Genomic DNA, 10,786 nt, shown 5'->3' on the forward strand with positions numbered 1-10,786 from the left:
TCCATCGTTTCGGATTAGATGGATATTTTTTTTTTTAATATCAATGGGTGAGGGATGATCAGCATGAATGAAAATTATATAACGGGTTTTGGTCATTTCATTTTAAGTGAACGGTAAATTATTAATAGGATTTTGTAAAAATTAAATTATAATCTGTTTTGGTAATAAGAAAAAATTATATATTAATTAAAAAAAAACAAAAACATTTTTAAAAGGAGAAGCCGGGGTTATTTTTCCAGGCACCGGCGCTTTATTACAAATTATTATTTTTTGATATTTTTTTAAAATTAAATTAATCGTATTATTATTTAATTAAAACCCAACGACTTGGAGAAACAGAAGCGGAGGAAGAGATCAAAGAATTTGCATTGCTATCCATGGTATTTTTCGCGGCAATATATTCCGTTTAAATTACTCTCGATCATGTCCATTTGCTTGATACTTTGTTTTTGTGAAAATGGGAGAACAGGACTTGCTTGCTAAGTGTTTGATTAATTGCCTACGAAATTTTTTGTGCTGTTTGCTTGATTTTAAACTTATTGCTCTATTTGCAGGGGAAATTATCCTTCATGCGTGCACTAACTTTGGCTGCTGCTAGCTCAGGGGTTTTCTCTTTCACTACTTCCTCAAATTCTGGCGAGGATCCTTTTATTCATTCGACTAGTATAAATCATTGTTTTACGTTGTTATGCCTCTCAGTTGTTGATGATATTTTGTTCATTGCGATAAGGTGGACGAGCATCAAGTTTGCTGAAATTAACTAAGGGTTTTAAGATTTTATTTTACCCATTTGTCTGTACATGCCCATGGGGTTTTTCTAGAAACATCTGTATTGATTTTTATTGCAATGTGGCATGCGCTTAAGTTGAGATTTGGGCTTTTAAGTTGGGTTTGCAGATGCCTTTGGATTTGGGATATCCGGTGGTGCACGAGCTTGTGTAACCTCTTACTTGAATTATTACAGTGCACTTTTTTTCCCCGGTGTTTGGGGAACATTTGTGGATGGCTAGTGCTGATCAGTTGTTCCTTTTCTTTAGGGGAGTGAATAAGGCTCCTGTCTAGTTTGTATGTCCATCTCCGGGAATTCCTCTGTGATTTTTGTGTAGGACCTTAAGATTTGGCTATGATAATGAATAGTGATACGGTGGAAGCTTGTTCCCCTCTGTGCGTTGTTTAACTCGTTTTTAGAGTCTTTTACCTTGTTCCCCTGTGACAAAAATGTTTAAACATCTTTTGGTAATGTTACCTTTTGGAAATCGTAAAGCTGGTTGCAAAACTGTTATCAACACATTAACGTGATGTTTTGTGCTATGCAGAAGATATTGCTGTATTATGTAGGATTTGTCTGAATTTTCTAAGTGTTTTTTAATTCACTTCTATTCATCATTTATGAGTATTATTTAATTTATTACAGAAAAATTACTGTCAATTTCACTTGTACCGCCGTCTGACTCCTTAACATGGCCTTGGAGAACTATGCAAGTGAACAACTTTCACGAATTTACAGCATTGAATCCTTCACAACATGGTAGACTGTGTATTTTAATCGTATTTTTCTTAATGTCTATTTTTCGTGATCTGTAATTAGCGTGTGCACCATCTTTTTTGTTTCTTGTTTCTTTTGTATATTAGTACCACTTAAGTTCCTAAATAAATAGCACATCTGTAACACCTTCTTCTATGCTTGACATGACTAATGGTACTTACACTCCTAATTAAAATAGAGTTTGATAGATATACCTATATCTAGAACAATAAAAAACTATGGGCACTAATTTGATGGTTTATAAAAATTTTGACATGATATCCCTATATTTTGGACGATCCAATAACCCAAGCAACAGTTACAATCATATAACATATATTCCACAACTCAGTTATATGAACATAAACACATCTACATCAACATGATCACAAGATAGCCATTTTGTCCACAGTTTTTCTCAGTCCATTCTATGTACGTACACACGCCTTCATTGTTATACATATAGACATAGACAATGTAATACTTGTTTCAAACCCTAACATAAAATCAACTATAATACATATATGCAAAATCCTCGACGATAGCATGTCGCCATGTCAAGGTTCTTGTCGAGGTAAGACACTTCACAAGCGTCCATTGGTGAACCGGCATCCTACTCATTTTTGGTACCTGATCCTGTAATACATGAGCTACGTGAGTTTATAAAACTCAATAAGTTGACACTTATACATATCAATATGCATAGAAAGAACATACATATCAAAGTCGTGATCAACAATGATTTCTTAATTTATTTCATATCATATATTCATTCATAACATGTAAACGTGTTCCTTTTTGTACTTGAAACCCATTAGTTGACCTTTATTGCCGTGCTTGCTTTATTATATAGCTACAACTGTGATGACCGTCAGAGTTCCTTGTGACAACTCCACGATCCATGAACATATATTGGACAATAGGTTGGTAGGCTTAAAACCACTCATGATGTCAACGAGCTCGTGTGTCATATAATAACCTTTTTCATTCGTTTCGTGCCATTTTCATGTAATGACATAGCAACTCTCTTGAATATTCATGATCTTTCATATCTAATACATAACAATGATATATGGTGCTATGTTTCAATCAATAAACATATTAACAAAGTACATATAACAATAATCAATAGAAAACATTTGAAACTCGTAATATTACTCATGTATTACTTCAAAAACATGTGAACTTACTTTCCAAGCGTAAGAACACTGGTAGAATAAAGTTTTCTTGTCCTACGCTGTAAAGTACATCAATAATTTTATCATTACCTTTATACTTAAGCATATGGTTGAAAGTTACTCTATTGGTCTCCTACATATGAAAACCAACATTCAATAGGTGAATACTTATGTCCCTAAGATGCTCTTGTGGTGGAGAGTTCAATTATAGCTTCAATTTGAGGAAGAAAAGACAGAGGATCACTTGAGGGAAGAACTTGGCAAGCCCTTGTTTTCTCTTTGATTTTTGATGGTGAAACGGTGCAAATGACTGAAACCCCCGATACTTATCCATTTAAATCACAAAAATCATGTTTTTAACTCAACTTTTGTCCAGGGGCGCTAGGGCGGTTGAAAATGGCCGCCCCAGCGCGAGCCTTTCTGTTTAAATACCTAAAATTTGGTACAGGGGCACTAGGGCGGTTAAATTTGACCGCTGGGGAGCCCCCTGCACAAAGCCTCATCTGTGTTTGCGAAAAATGAACATCTTCCCTTCATAATTTGAAAAGTGGTCAACATGAAAGTTGTAACTCTATGTCTTGGCTTTTATCTCCAATTAGCCTTATGTCATTTGAATATCCGAGTAAAGAGTTATGCTCATTCTCCTAACATGTGTCGATACAAGAACGACGAGACACACGACACACTTCGGGGTACTTTTGGCTTGTCTTCCACGGTGATTTGAACAAAACTCAAAATATGAAAGTTGTAGCCTTATATCTTAGCTTTCTAATGGTTGTGGCCTCGCACAATTTGGATCAATATCCAAATCATTATGCTAAAACCCGTAAGAACTGCCATATTTTCATCTAAGTTCCTGCATTTCAGCACCAACTTCCATTACAATGCTTTATCTACATATCTACTATCACTATTTAGACACATATTCATTTTCAATATATCATGTACAGTATAGAAACCGTATTCAATCTCAATATCAATATATCAATCGATGTCAATAGGTTCATATGCATAATACAAGGAGTAGTAGCGGCATCTTTCATGTAAATCATAATGAATCAGGTAAGCACATAACAAATGACATAAGCACATTAATCATTTATACGAGTAACCGGACATTACAACATCTTTGCAGGTTTTCTTCCTCTATTTTTTTCCAGTCCAAATGCACTTCCAGGTGCTGACATAAGCAAAAGTGCCACTAATGCTGGAGATTGTCCTAGACGATCTTGCAACTGTTTCAGTGTAGATACTATTCCTAATGCTGCGGCAAAGGTTGGTCCTGCTGTTGTGAATTTGTCAGTACCACAAGGTATACTTTCTTATTTTTTTATGGAATTATTTAATCCACAGCACAAGCTTATCATAAAATATATGGTTAAAGATTAGTTTTTGGCAGGTTTTGGTGGGATGACTATGGGTAAAAGTGTGGGATCAGGAACTATAATTGATGAGGATGGTACTATCTTGACTTGTGCTCATGTAGTAGTTGATTTCCAAGGATTAAGATCTTCATCCAAGGGAAAAGTCTGTGCCAGTGCATCCCTGTTATGCATGGAATGTTATACAGGTGAATATCTAATATAATGTATCAATCATTTTAGCAGGTTGAGGTAACGTTGCAAGATGGTCGCACATTTGAGGGCACAGTAGTGAATGTTGATTTACATTCAGACATAGCGTTAGTGAAGATCAAATCTAAAACTCTACTTCCGACTGCAAAACTTGGCTCCTCAAGTAAGCTTCGCCCTGGGGACTTGGTGGTAGCTATGGGTTGTCCCCTTACTCTTCAAAATACTGTAACTGCAGGTATTGTAAGGTAATTAGGTCTTAAAGGGCTTGAACTTTCATTACCTCTAACATCTGCTGTTTGTTTTAGATGCCACTTAACTCTATCAAATTGTATTCAATGCTTTGAATTATTTAAATGTATGTTACTAACTAATGAAGTGGACTATGTGTATGGAAGTATACTTTATTTCGTTATGGCTGATGCTATATTTACCATGGCATTTAGTTGTGTTGATCGCAAGAGCAGTGACTTAGGTCTAGGGGGCTTCCGAAGAGAATACTTACAGACTGACTGTGCCATTAATGAGGTAAAAAGTTCTTTGTCCTACACTTCCTTTAAAGAAATTAATGTTTTTGATCTCCCTTTCATCCCATATTTGGGAGCCTTCTGGTCAGGCGAGCCCATGATCGGAGAGTTTTGTTACTGTGAATGGGTACTAATAGGCATTATTGTTTGTCATCTCAATATAGTTTTCAAAATTACATGGTTATAATTTGGAGCTTTTGGTTTCTCTTTGTGCTGAGTGCTGAAGGATGGTTTAAAATGCAAGTGTTGTCTCTGGTTTTTTCAATGGGGTGAAGTTTTATTTTCCCGAACAAGTTACAGTCATTATGTTATTGCATTTTCCAAATGGTATTATCATGTATGAGCATATTCTATGTGGAGGTTGTTGATGAAATCTCCTTCTATAAGTCTTCAATTATGTAAGAATAATTGATCTGTTGAGTTTAACATCCTGTAACGTGGGAACTAGTGTCATTAATGCTCGATATTTAATTTTGTGGCAAGATGGATCATACATAACTTACTCCATTCAACTAGCAGAAACCTTGCTATAAATCACTTGTCTTCTTTGCACCCGTTATTGTTAGAGTAAAGAGGTTTGTTATTCTAAGACCCTTTCCTTTCTTTTGTGTGACTGCAGGGTAATTCTGGAGGACCTCTAGTTAATGTTTATGGAGAAATTGTTGGTGTCAATATTATGAAAGTATTGGGGGCTGATGGATTGAATTTTGCTGTACCAATTGACTCTGTCTCCACAATAATCAACCACTTCAAAAGAAACGGGCGAGTAAACTTCCATTTATCTCCAGTTTATAACTCACTCCGAGCACACAAGCACTGACTGAAATTCTGAATCCATTGTCTTCCCTTTGGTCTCTCACTAATATCCTCTTTCCTCAGCTTGTATCAAGATCTTTTCTAGATTCTCTTGGAAATTCCTCAATTTTTTAGGTTGAAGGAACCTCTCCTGATTCCTTAACCGTATGCTATTGGATAGTTATTGAACTTTTAAAGATACCAGCTCATCCTTTTTTCCTTTTTCTCATTCCTTGCAGTATGGTAGTAGACTTTTACAAACTCGGTCTTTGTGTATTCCTTTAACTTGTGTTGCTTTTACCCTAGTAAACTGACTTCATTTGGCTTCAAGTAAAAGATTGTGGCTGTAGGTCTCCTACCCTTGGGTGTGTGGGGAACATTAAACGTTGACTTACTCTATTACGCCACCACTTTAGGAACTTGTTAAAATGTTCTGATTCTGATTTTTTATTTGTTTGTTAAATGTAGGAGAGTTGTTCGAACGTGGCTGGGACTGAAAATGATTGATCTCAATGACATGATCACGTCACAACTTAAGGACAACAATCCAGCTTTTCCAAATGTAAATAAAGGTCTTCTTGTATCTGTGGTAAGATCTTAATCAGATGCATGAAATTCTATTTTGTGGTGGTGTGGTGGAGTGAGGCTGGAGTGATCAATTTTTCTTCCCTTCAGGATGGGCTTGAGGACGTAAGTTCATTATGCCTTAGCAGATTTCTAAGGAATTAACAGACAATATCAACGAGTACCAATGTGTTGAATGATTTTCTTTGAGAAATTCTAATATTGGTGATATTCATTATCTTTAATCGATGAAGCAATATAAAACTTGGTAATTTGTCAATCTGAGATGCACAATATTCAATTTGTCTATATTAAAATCCTATACAGCTGAGACTTGGGGTTTAAATATTAGCGTGTTTTCATGTTGGTGAGATTTTCGTTTGTCCTCTCGTTTGTATTTGTTAACTGCCATGCTAAGACCCACACTTTTAGATAGAGATAAGCCAAACTGTGCCTTTGGATCAAGATTATCCTTTACTTTTGCTCTACTTTTCCCTGCAACTTTTGTCAGTTCCTCTCCCTTTGATATGTGCTGCATCAGCAACTGTAATATATGGAGCCAAAGATGTGAGATTTACTTTCTATCCTTTGATTTTGGGCCATGATATGTAATTGTTGTTATTTTAATATTTTTATTATGTTGCTTTATGGCGAGGACCAATAGTAAAGGGGAATGTCATCCATTTTCCGAAAAACTGATAAATAATTTAGATCCTTTCACATATATTTGCTTAACTGATTGCATTAAGAATGCTTCTGCATTGGTTAAGGTAGATGTTACATAGTTCAGTTTGATTCATCTGATAGTTGTTGCAATGGAGGCACAGAGTAAAGGTTCCACCTTCTGAAATGACATAGTTTCACTCAGTAGTTCTCTGGAAAAAGAAAGAATGATGGAAATATTTGTTTTTCAGGTATCACCAGGTTCTCCAGCTGATCGTGCTGGATTTCGTCCTGGGGATGTTGTTGTCGAATTTGGAGGAAAGCCGATCGGAAGCATCAAGGAGGTATTTGTGTTTTGAGTAGATCAGTGATTTCACTAAAAAGAACCCAGTGGTCTGTTAGCAGGGTTAATTTGAGATTTGTAGCACCCATGGTACTTGATCTGATAATATTTCGTGAGTGTCGATCATATGAAAATTTTTCTTTGAAATACGTGAATTTTAGGTGCTTAAATTGAGCCTATCAGTTATAATAGTTGACAGCTTCACGAGGAGATGGTCGTGTAGTGCCTGTCAATGTGCCTTGAGAATGGTTCCCTTAAATGCAACAAATATTTGTTTTTTAATCAAATTGATCAGGTCCTCTTCTTTTTTTGTGTGTGTGTGTGTGTGTAGGTGATCGAGATAATGGGAGACAAAGTTGGAAAGCCATTTGTTGCTGTTGTGAAGAGAGCGAATGATACTAATATTACTTTGACCGTCATTCCTGAAGAAGCTGATCCGGATATGTGAAGGATACTTGTCCAGTTTTCATTTCTAATATGGAAATATTTTTATTTTCTTCTGGCAAGAATTGAGCATCAGAGTCCCTATATTTTTTATTTTGTATCTCTTTTCCAATTGTTTGGGCTAATGTGCTTACCTACATCCTTCTAATGAGTTGGATTGATTGACTTTGTTTTAAGGCCCACTCCAGCCCGTTATAGAATCCTCCAGGCCCAATCAGTGTTCGATTCCACCTTGATCCCATCATGGCTCTGATCCAGATGGTGCTGTAAAACCGTTTGACCGATCAAACAGCTCAATAACCGGTCCGATTAGTTTCCAGTTTTTAAATTTTTAAAAAATCAATTTTATTATTATATTTTGATTTTACATTTATTACAAATATTATTTTAGTATAAGATCTAATATTACTCGACTAATATATTTTAAATATATTATTATTATTATTTTATATAACATTATGGTTTTTCGCTTTGATCATCAGGATCAATTTTTTGATAAATCGGTTCGATATTTTGAAAGCATTGATCACAATCTTAAAAGCTATTATATGATTAAAATGGATAGAAGTATTGGATACTTCATACATTGAAATATGGATTCTATATCTAATATGATCGACTAGGTTTGATTGATTTTTCTTCCTTTAGTTTTCTTTATCGTTGCTCTTAATAACAGAAAGTTTCAAATATGAAGCAGGGATATTACGTACTAGCAATTGCGTGCTCTGAACGGTATGTCGTATGCGTAGACATTTCAGACAGTGCCATCAACAAAGCCACGGAGATGAGAGTTCAGTTTTTTTTTTTCTTTTTTGCAACTTAACAATAACAGACACGAAGATGCAAATACCAAATGCAGAGCATTTTACTTTCTTAAAGAGAGACTTCTTCACTTGGCATCCAACTGAGTTGTTTGAACTTATATTTGATCACACGCAGATTAATTAGCTCAACAAATACATCAGTGTTGATTGGATCTTGCATGATTCCCCTTAGGTTTTTCTGTGCAATTGAACCAGATATGAGGAGGGCTCATGACACTTATGTATTCTTATTTTATTTTGTTTGTTCTCTTATATATTTTCCTTTTTCACTTGAACAAACGGGCTGGACGATTTTAGCATGATCTCGCTACCTCGTAGATACCTCTTTTATTTTTTTGCTGCATCAGAGTACAAACTGAAAACACCGAGTAAATCAATTAGTTTCTGAAATTACTTTTATAAATGACTGAATTAAAATAACATTCACAAATATGTTCAAGTATAACCAATAATGAAATAAAACTGTGGGCTATGATTTCATTAGTCAGACGAAATTGAAAGAGTCAGCAATTGCGTAAAATTGTGATTTAAATTCGGGCCAAACAGATTCTGGCGACTGGGCATTCAAAGTGAACAATCTTCCCTTTCGGACACAGCACACTGCAACGTTGTGGCGATGAAACGTTGGACTCTCAACCTCAAATTCCAGCTCATAAAACTTCACTCCTTCCACTGAATCTTGTCTCAAACTCGAAGCTATCAAAGTACCCTTCACCACACTTCCTCTGCTCCGCCCTGTAATCGTCCCCACTATGGCTTCTCCCACCTCCTCCGCCCCTCCAAATGTTTCGATTCTGCCAAACAATTTGCCAAGCATTCTTTAGAAAACGATAAACAATTAATTATGTGAAGCAAAATATATGCATGACACCAAATTATGTGATAAATCAATGAGTAATCGGTACTCACGAGAAGTCGAGTGAAACCGGAGCAACAATGACGCTGATGTTGAGCTCTCCTGTGGAGCCAGGTGGTCCAAACGCCACAACCGGCTCATTTACAGAGCGTGACCGCCGCCCAACACTGCCTAGAGGTGGTGGATCCATTAATCTTTCTGCCTTCTCCGCAGCTCGATATGCTACTGTCTGATCACCCAACCAACTTTCAGGATAGATGAATTCTGTTTCAATAATACCCTATTTGTTGTTGGCAAATTGGTTGGGACATGACTTGTAATATAAGTGGATAGTTATGGGTTAAATGCTAATAAAACGAAATATGTCTAAGAATTTAATGTAATAAATAGTCTTAGGCACGAGTTTAATTAGTTATAGACTGCACGATTATCTATCAATATGAACTCCACACGAAAATCAAATAAAGAGTAGAATATTTATTGTGAAGGTTTGTTTATATGGAGACTCAATTTAAAAAAATAATATGAACTCCACACGCTCACTTGCTTTTATTATCATCGGATGAAACCTTAGCATTTCTCATTAAAATATAATAGGTCGTTTCATCTTAGAGTGTGTCTCATGTGAGACCGTCTCACGAATCATAATCTGTGAAACGGTCAACCCTATCCATATTCATAATAAAAAGTAATACTCTTTGCATAAAAAGTAATACATTTTCATGGGTGATCCAAATAAAAGATCCGTCTCACAAATATGACCCGTGAGACAGTCTCACACAAGTTTTTGGCTTCGTCTTATCGGAATTCACTATTATTGACAACAATTTTTCACAAAAAATAAAAATAAAAAAGTTTAGAAAAATCTCAAACAAATTCACAACTGAAGTGTAGATTCGTTAGATTCAAATATAAGATTTATACCTTAAAACTTTCGATTTCAACCGTAAAAGCTTAAAAAATTCAAATACATAATGTAAGTAGAGAAAAGGGGAGAGAGTATCAGAAAGTAAGTACGATTACACCGCAACCAGAATAAGAATAGCTTCATTCACTCACCAAATCCCAGATTTGCATCTATATATCGGCTGTAGCCTCGAACAGGATAGAGCGCGTCGAGCTTTAGATTCCGAGATTCCTCCGGAAAGAAGCTCAGAAAAAAACTCGTAATGCCGCCGAAATTGGCGCCGACACTGAGCAGAGAAGCGGCGGAAACTCCAGCGATTAGCCGCCGTCGGAACACCGATTGCAGTGGCCTGAATTGGTCAGGCGCCGGCTGAAAGTTTCTTTCCCCGTCGTTGGAAGAATGGGCCATGTGAATCCGGCGATGAGAATCGAATTTGCATGTTCGCCAGAGGTTCCGGTGAATGGATATTATTTTCATTTTCTTTTTACCAAAGTAATCATATTTCATTTTTGAAAATGTATATATATTTATCATCTATTTCAAAAAATCATATTTCATTTTTTGGAAATGTATATATATTTGTTACAAA

General features: G+C 35.9%; 2 protein-coding genes and 1 long non-coding RNA gene across 9 annotated transcripts; 2 read left to right on the forward strand and 1 right to left on the reverse strand.

The window, feature by feature from the left end:
• The first annotated feature begins 225 nt into the window (after positions 1 to 225).
• Positions 226 to 7,906, forward strand: LOC140823936 (putative protease Do-like 14). Of its 7 annotated transcripts, none has more exons than XR_012116335.1 (11): positions 226 to 380; positions 555 to 663; positions 1,415 to 1,528; positions 3,839 to 4,015; positions 4,103 to 4,230; positions 4,308 to 4,522; positions 4,721 to 4,802; positions 5,421 to 5,563; positions 6,065 to 6,286; positions 7,075 to 7,167; positions 7,498 to 7,513. XR_012116335.1 is itself a non-coding variant. In XM_073185532.1 (11 exons), the coding sequence occupies exons 1-11, from the start codon at positions 378 to 380 to the stop codon at positions 7,612 to 7,614; spliced, it is 1,302 nt and encodes a 433-aa protein (XP_073041633.1). In that variant the 5' UTR covers positions 226 to 377; the 3' UTR covers positions 7,615 to 7,905. The 7 variants fall into 7 exon arrangements, 6 of the variants coding, with proteins under 6 accessions (XP_073041633.1, XP_073041635.1, XP_073041637.1 ...); XM_073185532.1 differs by having other exon boundaries at positions 6,065 to 6,185; positions 7,498 to 7,905; XM_073185534.1 differs by having other exon boundaries at positions 555 to 636; positions 6,065 to 6,185; positions 7,498 to 7,905.
• Positions 7,907 to 7,914: 8 nt separating this feature from the next.
• On the forward strand, positions 7,915 to 8,669 carry LOC140823939 (uncharacterized). Its single transcript, XR_012116336.1, has 2 exons — positions 7,915 to 8,405; positions 8,559 to 8,669. It is a non-coding gene; the product is annotated as an uncharacterized lncRNA (long non-coding RNA).
• Positions 8,670 to 8,886: 217 nt separating this feature from the next.
• On the reverse strand, positions 8,887 to 10,719 carry LOC140823937 (psbP domain-containing protein 7, chloroplastic). The gene is made up of 3 exons (XM_073185538.1): positions 10,350 to 10,719; positions 9,344 to 9,554; positions 8,887 to 9,228 (listed from the first exon to the last, which is right to left on the reverse strand). The coding sequence occupies exons 1-3, from the start codon at positions 10,702 to 10,704 to the stop codon at positions 8,919 to 8,921; spliced, it is 876 nt and encodes a 291-aa protein (XP_073041639.1). The 5' UTR covers positions 10,705 to 10,719; the 3' UTR covers positions 8,887 to 8,918.
• Positions 10,720 to 10,786: the final 67 nt, after the last annotated feature.

The sequence above is a fragment of the Primulina eburnea genome, chromosome 2 (genome assembly GCF_022965805.1).
Source record: "Primulina eburnea isolate SZY01 chromosome 2, ASM2296580v1, whole genome shotgun sequence".
NCBI classification, from domain to species: domain Eukaryota; kingdom Viridiplantae; phylum Streptophyta; class Magnoliopsida; order Lamiales; family Gesneriaceae; genus Primulina; species Primulina eburnea.

Coding starts and splice junctions, on each gene's coding strand:
- LOC140823936 (XM_073185532.1), top strand. Junction 1,529..3,838: donor ATTGAATCCTTCACAACATG/GTAGACTGTGTA, acceptor ACATCTTTGCAG/GTTTTCTTCCTCTATTTTTT. Junction 4,523..4,720: donor GTAACTGCAGGTATTGTAAG/GTAATTAGGTCT, acceptor CATGGCATTTAG/TTGTGTTGATCGCAAGAGCA.
- LOC140823937 (XM_073185538.1), bottom strand. CDS start 10,704: ATGAAATATGATTACTTTGGTAAAAAGAAAATGAAAATAATATCCATT. Junction 9,555..10,349: donor AGATGCAAATCTGGGATTTG/GTGAGTGAATGA, acceptor TTATTGAAACAG/AATTCATCTATCCTGAAAGT. Junction 9,229..9,343: donor CCGGTTTCACTCGACTTCTC/GTGAGTACCGAT, acceptor ATTGTTTGGCAG/AATCGAAACATTTGGAGGGG.